Source organism: Bacillus rossius, chromosome 10 (assembly GCF_032445375.1).
Source record: "Bacillus rossius redtenbacheri isolate Brsri chromosome 10, Brsri_v3, whole genome shotgun sequence".
Taxonomy (NCBI): Eukaryota; Metazoa; Arthropoda; class Insecta; order Phasmatodea; family Bacillidae; genus Bacillus; species Bacillus rossius.
In genome coordinates, this window is record NC_086337.1 from 57,636,664 (window position 1) to 57,649,126 (window position 12,463).

A 12,463-nucleotide genomic window follows, 5' to 3' on the forward strand; every position below is an offset into this window, starting at 1 on the left:
GTCGCCAGAGCGGTCCAGGCTCACCAGACTTCGAAAGACTGTCCTTTGCGGTGCTGGTCGGTGAAGTTCCTTGGAGCCAGGAGACTGTACATTCTCCTTCGGGACTCCTTCAGCCAGAGTACTTCTCTCTGAGCAACTATACATCCCAACTCCGCCAGAGAGTCTGTGTGAAGCACCGTGTGATAGGAGGGTGTCCCTCGTAGGGCGAGCAGGGCACAACAGGGTACAACAGTGTACAACAGGGTACAACAGGATACAACAGGGTACAACAGGGTACACCAGGGTACAACAGTGTACAACAGGGTACAACAGGGTACAAAAGGGTACAACAGTGTACGATAGACCACCCTCTTGACAGACAGGGTCTTACTGGTTCGTCACTCGCCTCGAGGTGAACGCAGTTCCCGATGTGGAGGTCCAGCGAGTACTCGGTTGTACACTGTTGTACCCTTCTGTACCCTGTTGTACCCTGTTGTACACTATTGTACACTGTTGTACCCTGTTGTACACTGTTGTACCCTGTTGTACACTATTGTACACTGTTGTACACTGCTGTACCCTGTTATACAACGTTGTATAGGTCGAACAGTCCTCAAACAGAAAACAGGTATAAACAATATAGCGAAATTAAATGTTTTAAATTAAAGGTTTTTGGGCTAGTAGACATAAAATTTGATGGTTATCCCTTTATTTAGTATCTTCATTTTGTAATTTAATTGAATAAACATAAAAGACTGGAATGGCAGACAGTTAATTTTTGTATAGGCAGAAAAGCCCTCTTGAAGTTTGTTAATTTTCTGCATTTTGTTTAAATGATTGTAGAGGAAAGAAATGGTCAGATTCAGAAGCAATAAGTAATAAAATGTGGGTATTTATTAAATATTGCCGACCGCATGAATATTAACGTAAATTATTCGTATTAACCTCATTATTTGGTTCTTCTGGTTTTGTCAACAGTCATAAGCTGACACGTAGAACATTTTAGCTATCGAAGAATGAATCAAGTTGTTAATAAGGACAAGAGAACATGGCAAAAGATGTCAGTTGTTTAGTGTGCCATTTATTTTTGACACTATTGTGAGTAAAATAATTGCTTGCTTCCTTAAATATCGTTCCAAGTTCAAAAACTACCTTCTTCTTAGTCCTCGAGGGAGGAGAGGGGGAACAAATTGAATAGTGATTGAAAAATACATTTTTTTATTGATTTATTATAAATAAAAAAATTTAAATTATAACCTGAAGTATTATTGCAAAAGTAATCTTCCAGTGACATCGAAATAAAATTTTAAATTAACCGTGGTTGAGACTGCGGGCAGGCGTCTCAGCTGAGTCCGAGCTACGGAGCCCGAGCTACGGAGCCCGATAAAGGACTTGGTATTTACTTTCGAATATTTTTGTCTGATCCCCTAATTATTGACGTGATAACGTCTTACAAATCGATGAACGCCGGCTGCGCGCACGAAAAAGCATGACTCATTTTTTCACTTTCCGCCTGAGCCGAGAGTGCAAGAACCGGCCAACCATAGTGCGAGAATATCTTCTATAATATCAAACAGGTTAAGGTGGGCTTTTTAAAAGCAGCAATTTTAAAAAAAATTGATTTATATTTTCCAATTTCGTTATTTCAGATTAACAATTTATTGACATTGATTTGATTTCAGTTTATTTCTATAACTAATTGTTCGTAATTATATTTAAACTAATTATTTTAGTTAAATTTGCAAAAAAAATTTAATAATATTTGTAAATTAAAAAAGTATGCAATTTTTCATTAATATTTCTTTATGACGTTATCACGTAAAATTATCGTCCGTAAACAGACTTTACAGACAATACCCCCTTTTTTTCCCAGTGTAATGTCTTGTTGGACGTGCGTGAGACGCTGCAGTGCACCCGGACTGCCCCATGACAGCAGACCTGGAGGACGGGCTACCGCAGGAAGTTGCTGCTGCCGTCTGGCCCCCTCCGGGTCCTGGTGGCCGTGATGCCCAGCTTGCGCCCCAGCACGGGAGACAGCGCCTGCACCAGTCGCTGGATGCGCACCGCCGTGTTCTGCGCACACCCGCCACACTCCTCCTCCAACATCGGTCTACAGCTAAACACTCCTCTAATCTGTACATGCACACTCTCATCCACCAGACTCCTCCTCCAATACCAGTCTACAGTCCAACACTCCTCTAATCTGTACATGCACACTCTCATCCACCAGACTCCTCCTCCAATACCAGTATACAGTCCAACACTCCTCTAATCTGTACATGCACACTCTCATCCACCAGACTCCTCCTCCAATACCAGTCTACACCTCAACTCTCCTGTAATCTGTACATGCACACTCTCAATCACCAGACTCCTCCTCCAACACCAGTCTACGGTCCAACTCTCCTCTAATCTGTACATGCACACTCTCATCCACCAGACTCCTCGCCCAACACCAGTCTACAGCTCAACTCTCCTCTAATCTGTACATGCACACTCTCATCCACCAGTCTCTTCCTCCAACACAGGTCTACAGCTTAACTCTCCTCTAATCTGTACATGCACACTCTCATCCACCAGACTCCTCCTCAAACACCGGTCTACAGTCCAACTCTCCTGTAATCTGTACATGCACACTCTCATCCACCAGATTCTTTCTCCAACACCGGTCTACCGTCCAACTCTCCTCTAATCTGTATATGCACACTCTCATCCACCAGACTCCTCGCCCAACACCAGTCTACAGCTCAACTCTCCTCTAATCTGTACATGCACACTCTCATCCACCAGATTCCTCCTCCAACACCAGTCTACAGCTCAACTCTCCTCTAATCTGTACATGCACACTCTCATCCACCAGACTCCTCCTCCAACACGTCTTCAGTCCAACTCTCCTCTAATCTGTACATGCATACTCTCATCCACCAGATTCCTCCTCCAACACCAGTCTACAGCTCAACTCTCCTCTAATCTGTACATGCACACTCTCATCCACCAGACTCCTCCTCCAACACGTTTTCAGTCCAACTCTACTCTAATCTGTACATGCACACTCTCATCCACCAGATTCCTCCTCCAACACCGGTCTACAGCTCAACTCTCCTCTAATCTGTACATGCACACTCTCATCCACCAGACTCCTCCTCCAACACGTTTTCAGTCCAACTCTCCTCTAATCTGTACATGCACACTCTCATCCACCAGATTCCTCCTCCAACACCAGTCTACAGCTCAACTCTCCTCTAATCTGTACATGCACACTCTCATCCACCAGACTCCTCCTCCAACACGTCTTCAGTCCAACTCTCCTCTAATATGTACATGCACACTCTCATCCACCAGACTCCTCGCCCAACACCAGTCTACAGCTCAACTCTCCTCTAATCTGTACATGCACACTCTCATCCACCAGACTCTTCCTCCAACACCGGTATACAGCTCAACTCTCCTCTAATCTGTACATGCACACTCTCATCCACCAGACTCCTCCTCCAACACGTCTTCAGTCCAACTCTCCTCTAATCTGTACATGCACACTCTCATCCACCAGACTCCTCGCCCAACACCAGTCTACAGCTCAACTCTCCTATAATCTGTACATGCACACTCTCATCCACCAGACTCCTCCTCCAACACCGGTCTACAGCTCAACTCTCCTCTAATCTGTAACATGCACACTCTCATCCACCAGATTCTTTCTCCAACACCGGTCTACAGTTCAACTACACCCACCCACTCTTCCTCCAACACCAGTCTACAGTTAAACTCTCCTCTAATTTGTACATGCATACACTCATTTACCAGAATATTCCTCCAACAGCAGTCTACAGCTCAACTCTTCTAAAAGAGTACCTCAAACCTGTAAACATACACACACTTGAATATCCATACGTTCGAACGATGCGATATCCGTCATAGCGATTTTCCTGTTTTTCAAAAAACGTTTCCCATTTTTACCGTATTGGTACGATTTGGCCCATTAACGAATTCGAACTAGATTTTACATTACTACATTTTATGTATCAGTTTTGGGATGTATGGACCATGAAGGCTACAATAGGTAGTATTCCTTCGAAATATGTCTAAAACATAAGCTCTCAACCTGTGTTTACGGACCTCTGCAAAATCGGTTCACAATTAAATTTTAGACAATGTAACTTTTACGACAAAAATTAACACTGTTGATAGTAACAGTAAAAAAAATAATAATTAAGTAGGATTTTCTTACGATAGCTAACCAGCAACATGTAAACACTTGTTTTTAGGCATTTAGAAAACAAATTAATTATAGAAAACACAGACGTATGAAATTTCAAGAAACACTCAACTCATGAAATGTTTTATTAAAAATACCCATTAACATATCAAGTGTCAAAAAAAAGTCTTTGGAACAAATTTTTTTCCTGAAGGACTAAAAAAACATTCCCAGAGCATCTGGTGGAAAATACAAATGTTTATTTGATAGCTACTGCAGTTATAAATATGTATGTTATTCTTGTCAAAACAAACAGATACTATTGTTTATCTACTTTAAATATTTTTCATTCAATTTTTTTAAACTCAACTCTAAAAAAATTTAAGTTTTAAATACTTGATGGTACTTGAGGATTTTATTGGCATATCTTGACTTAAAAAAAATATTATTACATGGAAGTAAAACAACAAATAAACTGTTAAATAATCAAATGGGATGTTATGGTAACAAACGAGAGGTACAACGCAAGGAAGGCACTGTCACCAGGACCAAGAGGGAACCGCGCATTGAAGAGCTGCAAGAGGGCTGCAAGAGGGCTGCAAGAGGGCTGCAAGAGGGCTTCAAGAGGGCCGCAAGAGGGCTGCAAGAGGGCTGCAAGAGGGCTGCAAGAGGGCCGCAAGAGGGCTGCAAGAGGGCTGCAAGAGGGCTGCAAGAGGGCTGCAAGAGGGCTGCAAGAGGGCTTCAAGAGGGCTGCAAGAGGGCTGCAAGAGGGCTGCAAGAGGGCTGCAAGAGGGCTGCAAGAGGGCTGCAAGAGGGCTGCAAGAGGGCTGCAAGAGGGCTGCAAGAGGGCTTCAAGAGGGCTGCAAGAGGGCTGCAAGAGGGCTGCAAGAGGGCTGCAAGAGGGCTGCAAAAGGGCTGCAAGAGGGCTGCAAGAGGGCTGCAAGAGGGCTGCAAGAGGGCTGCAAGAGGGCTTCAAGAGGGCTGCAAGAGGGCTGCAAGAGGGCTGCAAGAGGGCTGCAAGAGGGCTGCAAGAGGGCTGCAAGAGGGCTTCAAGAGGGCTGCAAGAGGGCTGCAAGAGGGCTGCAAGAGGGCTGCAAGAGGGCTGCAAGAGGGCTGCAAGAGGGCTGCAAGAGGGCCGCAAGAGGGCCGCAAGAGGGCTGCAAGAGGGCTGCAAGAGGGCTGCAAGAGGGCCGCAAGAGGGCTGCAAGAGGGCTGCAAGAGGGCTGCAAGAGGGCTGCAAGAGGGCTGCAAGAGGGCTTCAAGAGGGCTGCAAGAGGGCTGCAAGAGGGCTGCAAGAGGGCTGCAAGAGGGCTGCAAGAGGGCTGCAAGAGGGCTTCAAGAGGGCTGCAAGAGGGCTGCAAGAGGGCCGCAAGAGGGCTGCAAGAGGGCTGCAAGAGGGCTGCAAGAGGGCTGCAAGAGGGCTGCAAGAGGGCTTCAAGAGGGCTGCAAGAGGGCTGCAAGAGGGCTACAAGAGGGCTGCAAGAGGGCTGCAAGAGGGCTGCAAGAGGGCTGCAAGAGGGCTGCAAGAGGGCTGCAAGAGGGCTGCAAGAGGGCTGCAAGAGGGCTTCAAGAGGGCTGCAAGAGGGCTGCAAGAGGGCCGCAAGAGGGCCGCAAGAGGGCTGCAAGAGGGCTGCAAGAGGGCCGCAAGAGGGCTGCAAGAGGGCTGCAAGAGGGCTGCAAGAGGGCTGCAAGAGGGCTGCAAGAGGGCTGCAAGAGGGCTTCAAGAGGGCTGCAAGAGGGCTGCAAGAGGGCTGCAAGAGGGCTGCAAGAGGGCTGCAAGAGGGCTGCAAGAGGGCTGCAAGAGGGCTGCAAGAGGGCTGCAAGAGGGCCGCAAGAGGGCCGCAAGAGGGCCGCAAGAGGGCTGCAAGAAGGCCGCAAGAGGGCTGCAAGAGGGCTGCAAGAGGGCTGCAAGAGGGCTGCAAGAGGGCTGCAAGAGGGCTTCAAGAGGGCTGCAAGAGGGCTTCAAGAGGGCTGCAAGAGGGCTGCAAGAGGGCTGCAAGAGGGCTGCAAGAGGGCTGCAAGAGGGCTGCAAGAGGGCTGCAAGAGGGCTGCAAGAGGGCTGCAAGAGGGCTGCAAGAGGGCTGCAAGAGGGCTGCAAGAGGGCTGCAAGAGGGCTGCAAGAGGCTCACCATGATGACGTCGCCGACGACCTTGGAGCCGCGGTTGACGAGGTTCACGGAGGACCCGAACAACTCCCCCGGCAGGTCCAGGCGCACGGCGTTCCGGTCGAACTCAGGGATGTCGTCCGTGGTGTTGGCCGCGCGGTCCTGCAACACAGCGGCGTGGCAGACCAGTACAGTGGCAGACCAGAGCAGTGGCGTGGCAGACCAGTACAGTGGCAGAACAGAGCAGTGAACAGAGGGACTCAGGTCTTCAGCACAACTGAGCAGTGTCGCACTCGGCTTCAAGGTTGTTCACACCGACCCTCTGTAGTCTGCAGTGTAGGGTCCACACTGGGTGTGGGCAGCAAACTTTCCAAATCGTAACTGTGGTGCAAAGATAATTATATACGTAACCATACATTATGTCAATAAACGAATGTCCCAGTTATAAAATTTAATAGCATCAACTGCAAACGTTTTAGTGTGTTGGTTCAAGGTCACAATTACAAAGTAACTTAATCAGTTTTAGATAAGTGTTTTTTTTTTTGGCTTGTAACGTGGGAGAATGGTCAATGTATTCTAGAAGTTGCACCCTCTGCCTGTAGATGGCCTTTAATATTAAAAACGGTTCATACCATTTTATTGAAATTTGTTGTGCTTGTCGCCAGTCAAACCCAGCATGTTACTATATGTTAACTCCCTGGTCTTGATATGTGTAGTAACCACGTAATGCAAAATTCCAGGGGTCATGTAATAACAATTTTATAAATTATTAAAATAATATAAATAAGCTCATCACTGATCACTGACTGACTCTGTAACGCTTTATGAATTCTGTCTTCGTACGCTTACAGTGTAACCACATTTTCATTGCTCTTTGCTAACCTGTTCCTCCTAGCATTTCTGCCGAGTCCGTGGCACAGTGCCCAGAGCCACAGTGGAAGCATAGCGTCGTATTTTGATGAGGCCGATAGTTTCAGTAGCGAGCCGTGGCTTAGTTCGCCAAGTTTTGGCCGCGTATATATGTTAAATATAGTTCAAGTTGTTGGCCTCCATTTGCAAATATGAATCTACCAACCACTGTAGTGTCAATTTTCCAGCACCAATGATAGGATTAAATTAATCGCGAATATATATTGGGACACATTTGAACTGTAGCATGCTAATGTTGTTGCGAACTCTATTCAATTGAGCACTTTCATACGAATCGCTCTGCCAATATGGTTGCCATCCTGGTGTATATTGAATAGAATTCACATCAAGGAAGATTATTGAATGACCACAGACAATTAACACGCATTGTAGTTTTTTAATGAGGTCCTTTATTAAAAACAATTTTTCCGTCAAATATTTTGCTTTCGTAATACATCCATCAGAAATAATTTTAATTTACACAATATTTAAATAATTTTAATTTTTAATAAATACTTCGTGTATTTAAACTTAAAGTGTTTATTATACTTATAATTTTCAACAGCCGCCATAGACGTCTTACAATTAACTAGCTGTAAATGTCAAGCAACTCGTTCTGATCTCGTCAAGGTCTGGAAAGACGGTACTCTACCTTGGGCAATATCCATTTAAAATTACTGCCAACCGAGTTTTTATTTTAAAATAAATTGGGTATTTCTATGTTCACTGCAGAACCATATGTTGTCAAAATATAATTTCTCCGCACGATGCAGAAAACTGAAATACGTGAAAGTTTTTTCTATTCATGTAATGGATTGTAGGATATCGGTACCAAATAGCTACGTTTACAGTGTTCTTAAGGATGGATCTCTATAACCATGCTGGCTATATCACATTATTCTCATCACTAGTACTTGAAATCTATTCCTGCATATTTATCTCGATAGTTCTCCTACATCATATCTTAAGTTGCAAATTTTCTTACCAGACTTTTTGCTAATGCGATTTGCCACCCTAAAAACTGGAAAACTTTATACAAACACTAATAATGGCAAGTTTAAATTGAAGTGATAATTAAAAAATACGTATCTTCAACGAAAAAGAAAAGTGTCCGAAATTAAATTTGCTTTATTAATAACGCAACTATATTATTTACCGGAATCAAAAAATAATTCTATTAACTTCAAGCACTAAATTTCATAAATTTCATAGGCCCACGGCTTTTGTAGAATAATGCTTCCCGTGAATTATTCACGATTTTAATTAACATAAATACTTAGGTAGTATTACTTTAAAAATGGTAAAAATCCTCTATACTTAGGACAACTGCAATGATACTATTTTTTGTAGACACGACGTAAAAATTATACATTTTATTATTTAAAAAGTATCAATGCTTATAATTTTTGTGATATACAATAGTCATTACTGTCTCAAATGATCGAACAAATATAATTAATAACGACTACAAGATCTTTACAACTTAGAAAGAAGTTGTGTTATTTAACCTATGTTCTTACATATCTTTAGAAAGTTTATGATTGATTTGCAAAAAGGGTTCAATAAGTTAAATTAAATAATTTCAATACAAGGTTTCGCGATTAATAAACATAAACACTGCATGACAAGTTTTGAAAGTACTTTATTGTCACAAAGGATATTTACATTGTTTACCACAATAAAATAAAAGAACAAAGGTATATTCAAAACCTAAAAAAAGGTTGTTTCAAATTGTGGCAATATCACATATAAATCGTTTAGAAAAATACATATGAAACAAATTTATTTTCAATCAATCAAAATCTTTACGTACATAATATTTAGGTAGTTGGCAGTTGGTATGAATAACTTAAATTTTTTTTGTGGATTTGGCTAAGCACACCCAATTCAATCTATGTGCTAAGTAGGCCTGCTTTGAACAACTCGACACAGGAATACAAACGTCCAGAAAGTCAACCCCCCTGTTTTTAATAACAAGGCGCTTTAATTTAACCGTGACAGGTATGAATGTCAAAAGAGTTTGCTCAGCAAGGAAAACAAGTTTTTTTTAGCAGGGTAAAGTATATTAGTTAAATTTAATACATTATTTTGTTTCCAATACTTTTCAGTACACAATCTACAGAAATCAGAACATGAATAAATTATAATGGAAAAATAATAAAAATATAAATTTAGGCACTAAATTTAAACCCTTTTAGTTTTTAGTGGTATTTTGCATCAATTACATTTTAACTTAAATCTCAAAGTAATAAAGTATTTAGTAGTTTTTCAATATTTACAAAAAAAAAGTACAGTTTATAAATTAACTTTGCCCCCTTCCCTTCCCAAACAAAAAGCATTTTTAAGAACCTCTGGTATAAATAATAATCTTGACTGCTGTATTTCTTAAAGAATATTTTGCTGTGATAATAAACGAAAAAAAGGATTTTTTTTTTGTAATTGAAACCTGATGTAAGAGGAATGCGCATAATAAAGTTTTGACTGTGATTTATGTGTGTATGATATGTGGTTTGTGACCTTGGCTCCTGGAACAGGTTGTCACGTGGATGCAGTTAATGTGCCTGTCATGATCCTGAGTGGCAATATAATGATTTGAGGCCCTAAGCACTACCTTAAAATGCAAGCGTATCAAACTTTTTAGGGCTTATTTCTTGTTTTAAGAAAAGTTATAAAAGCCAAAAAAAAAAACGGCAGGTGAAAAATAAAAAAAATATAAACATATTTATTAAACAGTTAATCATCAATCACAATTGCTCAGTATTAGCAAAGTCTTTTAAATATAGATTACAGACAGGTTTTTACTTAACTATTTACAGACTTTTATTTTTTAAATTACTCCAAATTAAAGTCTTTTAAAGTTTTTGATTATCGCTTTGCGTGGGTGTGTCTCGCAGTCTTGTGACGTCATCACAACCGCCGCTGCGCTTTGTGAAACGAGCACAACTGCGCTTCGTGCCAAAGAGGTTCGAGCGCTGTCGACTGCGGGCGGCGGCATGGCTGACTCTGGTGGACTCCGGCCATGTCGGCGCGACACTGGGTGGCATACAGGACTCCCTCAGAGTGGACGGGCAGGTGTCATTGCCACGCGCCGAAAGTCTGGAAGGATGGCGCATCACCCAAAGAGGGAGACGCCCTGTGGACCAACACAAAAAAAAACATCCGAATGCGTCTATGATTATTCGAAACTAATACCTCAATAAACTAACTATGTAAACACAACGAATTCATTGAATTTAGCTCAAGATGTTTTGAAGGTATTTCATTATTCAATAAAATAAAATCTTTAGTCTTTAAAAAATTTAAGCCTGTAACATTTAAATGGTTATGTCTATATTTTGTAATTCGGTCTTCTTTTGTTGTCTTACGCTTAGATGTTTATGATATTAATTTAAAATAAAAAAATATAAAATAAGGCAATCCATATTTTTGTCAAAAATAATTTATTTGAGAAAAAATTATTTTTTAGAGTTCATTTTAATATTTCATTGCAGTCAATTATTTTTATTTCATAAATTTATTTTGTTTTGGCGATTTTGCAGTCAATTATTTTTATTTCTTAAACGATGGAATTTATTATGTTTTGTGCGATTTTTAAATTGAAGCACTGTTAGAAGAAAACGGTTCTAAAAAAACATACAAATACTTACGAGGTTCATATTGTTCATATGTACTTCTAATATATTTTTTCAACCACATGTGGTATTATATCCAATGGGGAAAAATGAATATTGCTGTATTTATTAATTTGTTTATGTCCCTTTGTTATTGGTGTTTATATGTTATCTTATTTAATCTATTCCTCTACTTCATAAATGTTTTCAAATTTTTGAAAACTGAATAATATATTCCTACGCAGTTAAGTGCATAAGTGCGTCTGGTTATAAAATCGAAATCGAACTGAACTACGAGACGTTGATGGACACAAATGTTTGATAGTTATTACCTTTTTGCTAGGTTGTATGTACAAATTAAAATTTAAAGGTAGGTTCTCAATTTAATTTACTAAACTCATCACTATTAAACGTTTTAATCAAGAATTATTTTCTTGGTAAAATTTTAAAAATAAATATGTACACATCCATGAACTTTCGCGATAGATTTCCAAATTAAATTGAATTTGTTGTTTAATTCACGAAGAGTTTGGCCAGTAAACCGGAACTACTTTTGAAATGTACACGCTGCCAACTGAAAATGGCTGTAACAAGACAAAACCAAAATTACAAGTATGGAGAATTTTGCTGACAATGACATCAGTAATGGTATCAACAGGAAAATTATCGCGACACTTATTATTTTAACTATAAAAACACTGAAATTGTTATTAATGAAAAAATCTTCAGCACAACAGACATAATATCGTTAAATAATAATCCTACAGAATTGAACAATGCTTACTTAGTATCAATAAAAATTAATATAATATTCATACTTCATTTAATACTAACCCACCCAGCTGCAAGGACAACATATAGTACAAACATAAGTCCCGTAAATACAGCACAGTCGGTTTATAACTGAACTATCATCTATCATCTGCAATGTATATACACACACATATTAATAGATATTGGTAGAAATTTTTATCAAAATATAATACAGAAAATTAGTGGAATTATTTATTTATTGCTATACTCTACTTAGGTTAATTTCGTAAAAAAGCGATAATTTACAAATTAGCACAGAAACTCATTTGTAAAAGTTAAACAAAGTAAACAGGAAGTTTACGGAAAAAAAGACAATATCAAGTGGACACGTTAATCGGCCAGAAATGTAATCTTCGCCACACACTTTATTTACATTTTGTACCAACGCACCAAGGAATAAGAAGTAAAACATTCGATGAGAAAGATATATCTTGTACGCAGATCTAACAAATTTGCTATATACAATGAGCTTATTGGACAATCTCGGACAACATTAGAGCTGTTTTGGTGAACAATATAACTAAAACAAGGTTTAATATTAAGTTTACAGAATTATCTATTCTACAGTCATATTTACAACGCTGTGATACAGTTTTGAACTCAGGGAACCTTATGCATGCAAAATCCCACTCAACGAGAACAAGACTACAAAACGTGCTATAAACTATGGGTAAAATAATCAAGCAATTGAGTGTGTAAATATGTCCGGTCAGGACAGATTTCACGACATGTTTGACTGTATTTCTTGTTTGAGTCGACTAGAAATTTTTTATAAATATAAAAAATAATTTCCTCGTTGTATAATTTGTTTCGCTGTTTTGATTATATCTGTATTAACAAATATTTAAGTA

The 12,463-nt window shown here is 40.1% G+C and overlaps 1 protein-coding gene across 4 annotated transcripts in view; it reads right to left on the reverse strand.

Annotated features, from left to right (window-relative positions):
• Window positions 1-8,810: 8,810 nt before the first annotated feature.
• Window positions 8,811-12,463, reverse strand: part of LOC134536260 (uncharacterized) — a 41,542-nt gene continuing 37,889 nt past the window's right edge. For 3 of the 4 annotated variants that reach the window (XM_063375973.1, XM_063375972.1, XM_063375970.1), the window contains one exon: window positions 8,811-10,321. In XM_063375973.1, the coding sequence (XP_063232043.1) occupies window positions 10,301-10,321 (21 nt within the window). In that variant the 3' untranslated portion in view covers window positions 8,811-10,300. The remainder of the gene's footprint in view (window positions 10,322-12,463) is intronic. The other variant, XM_063375971.1, reaches the window with a different exon arrangement.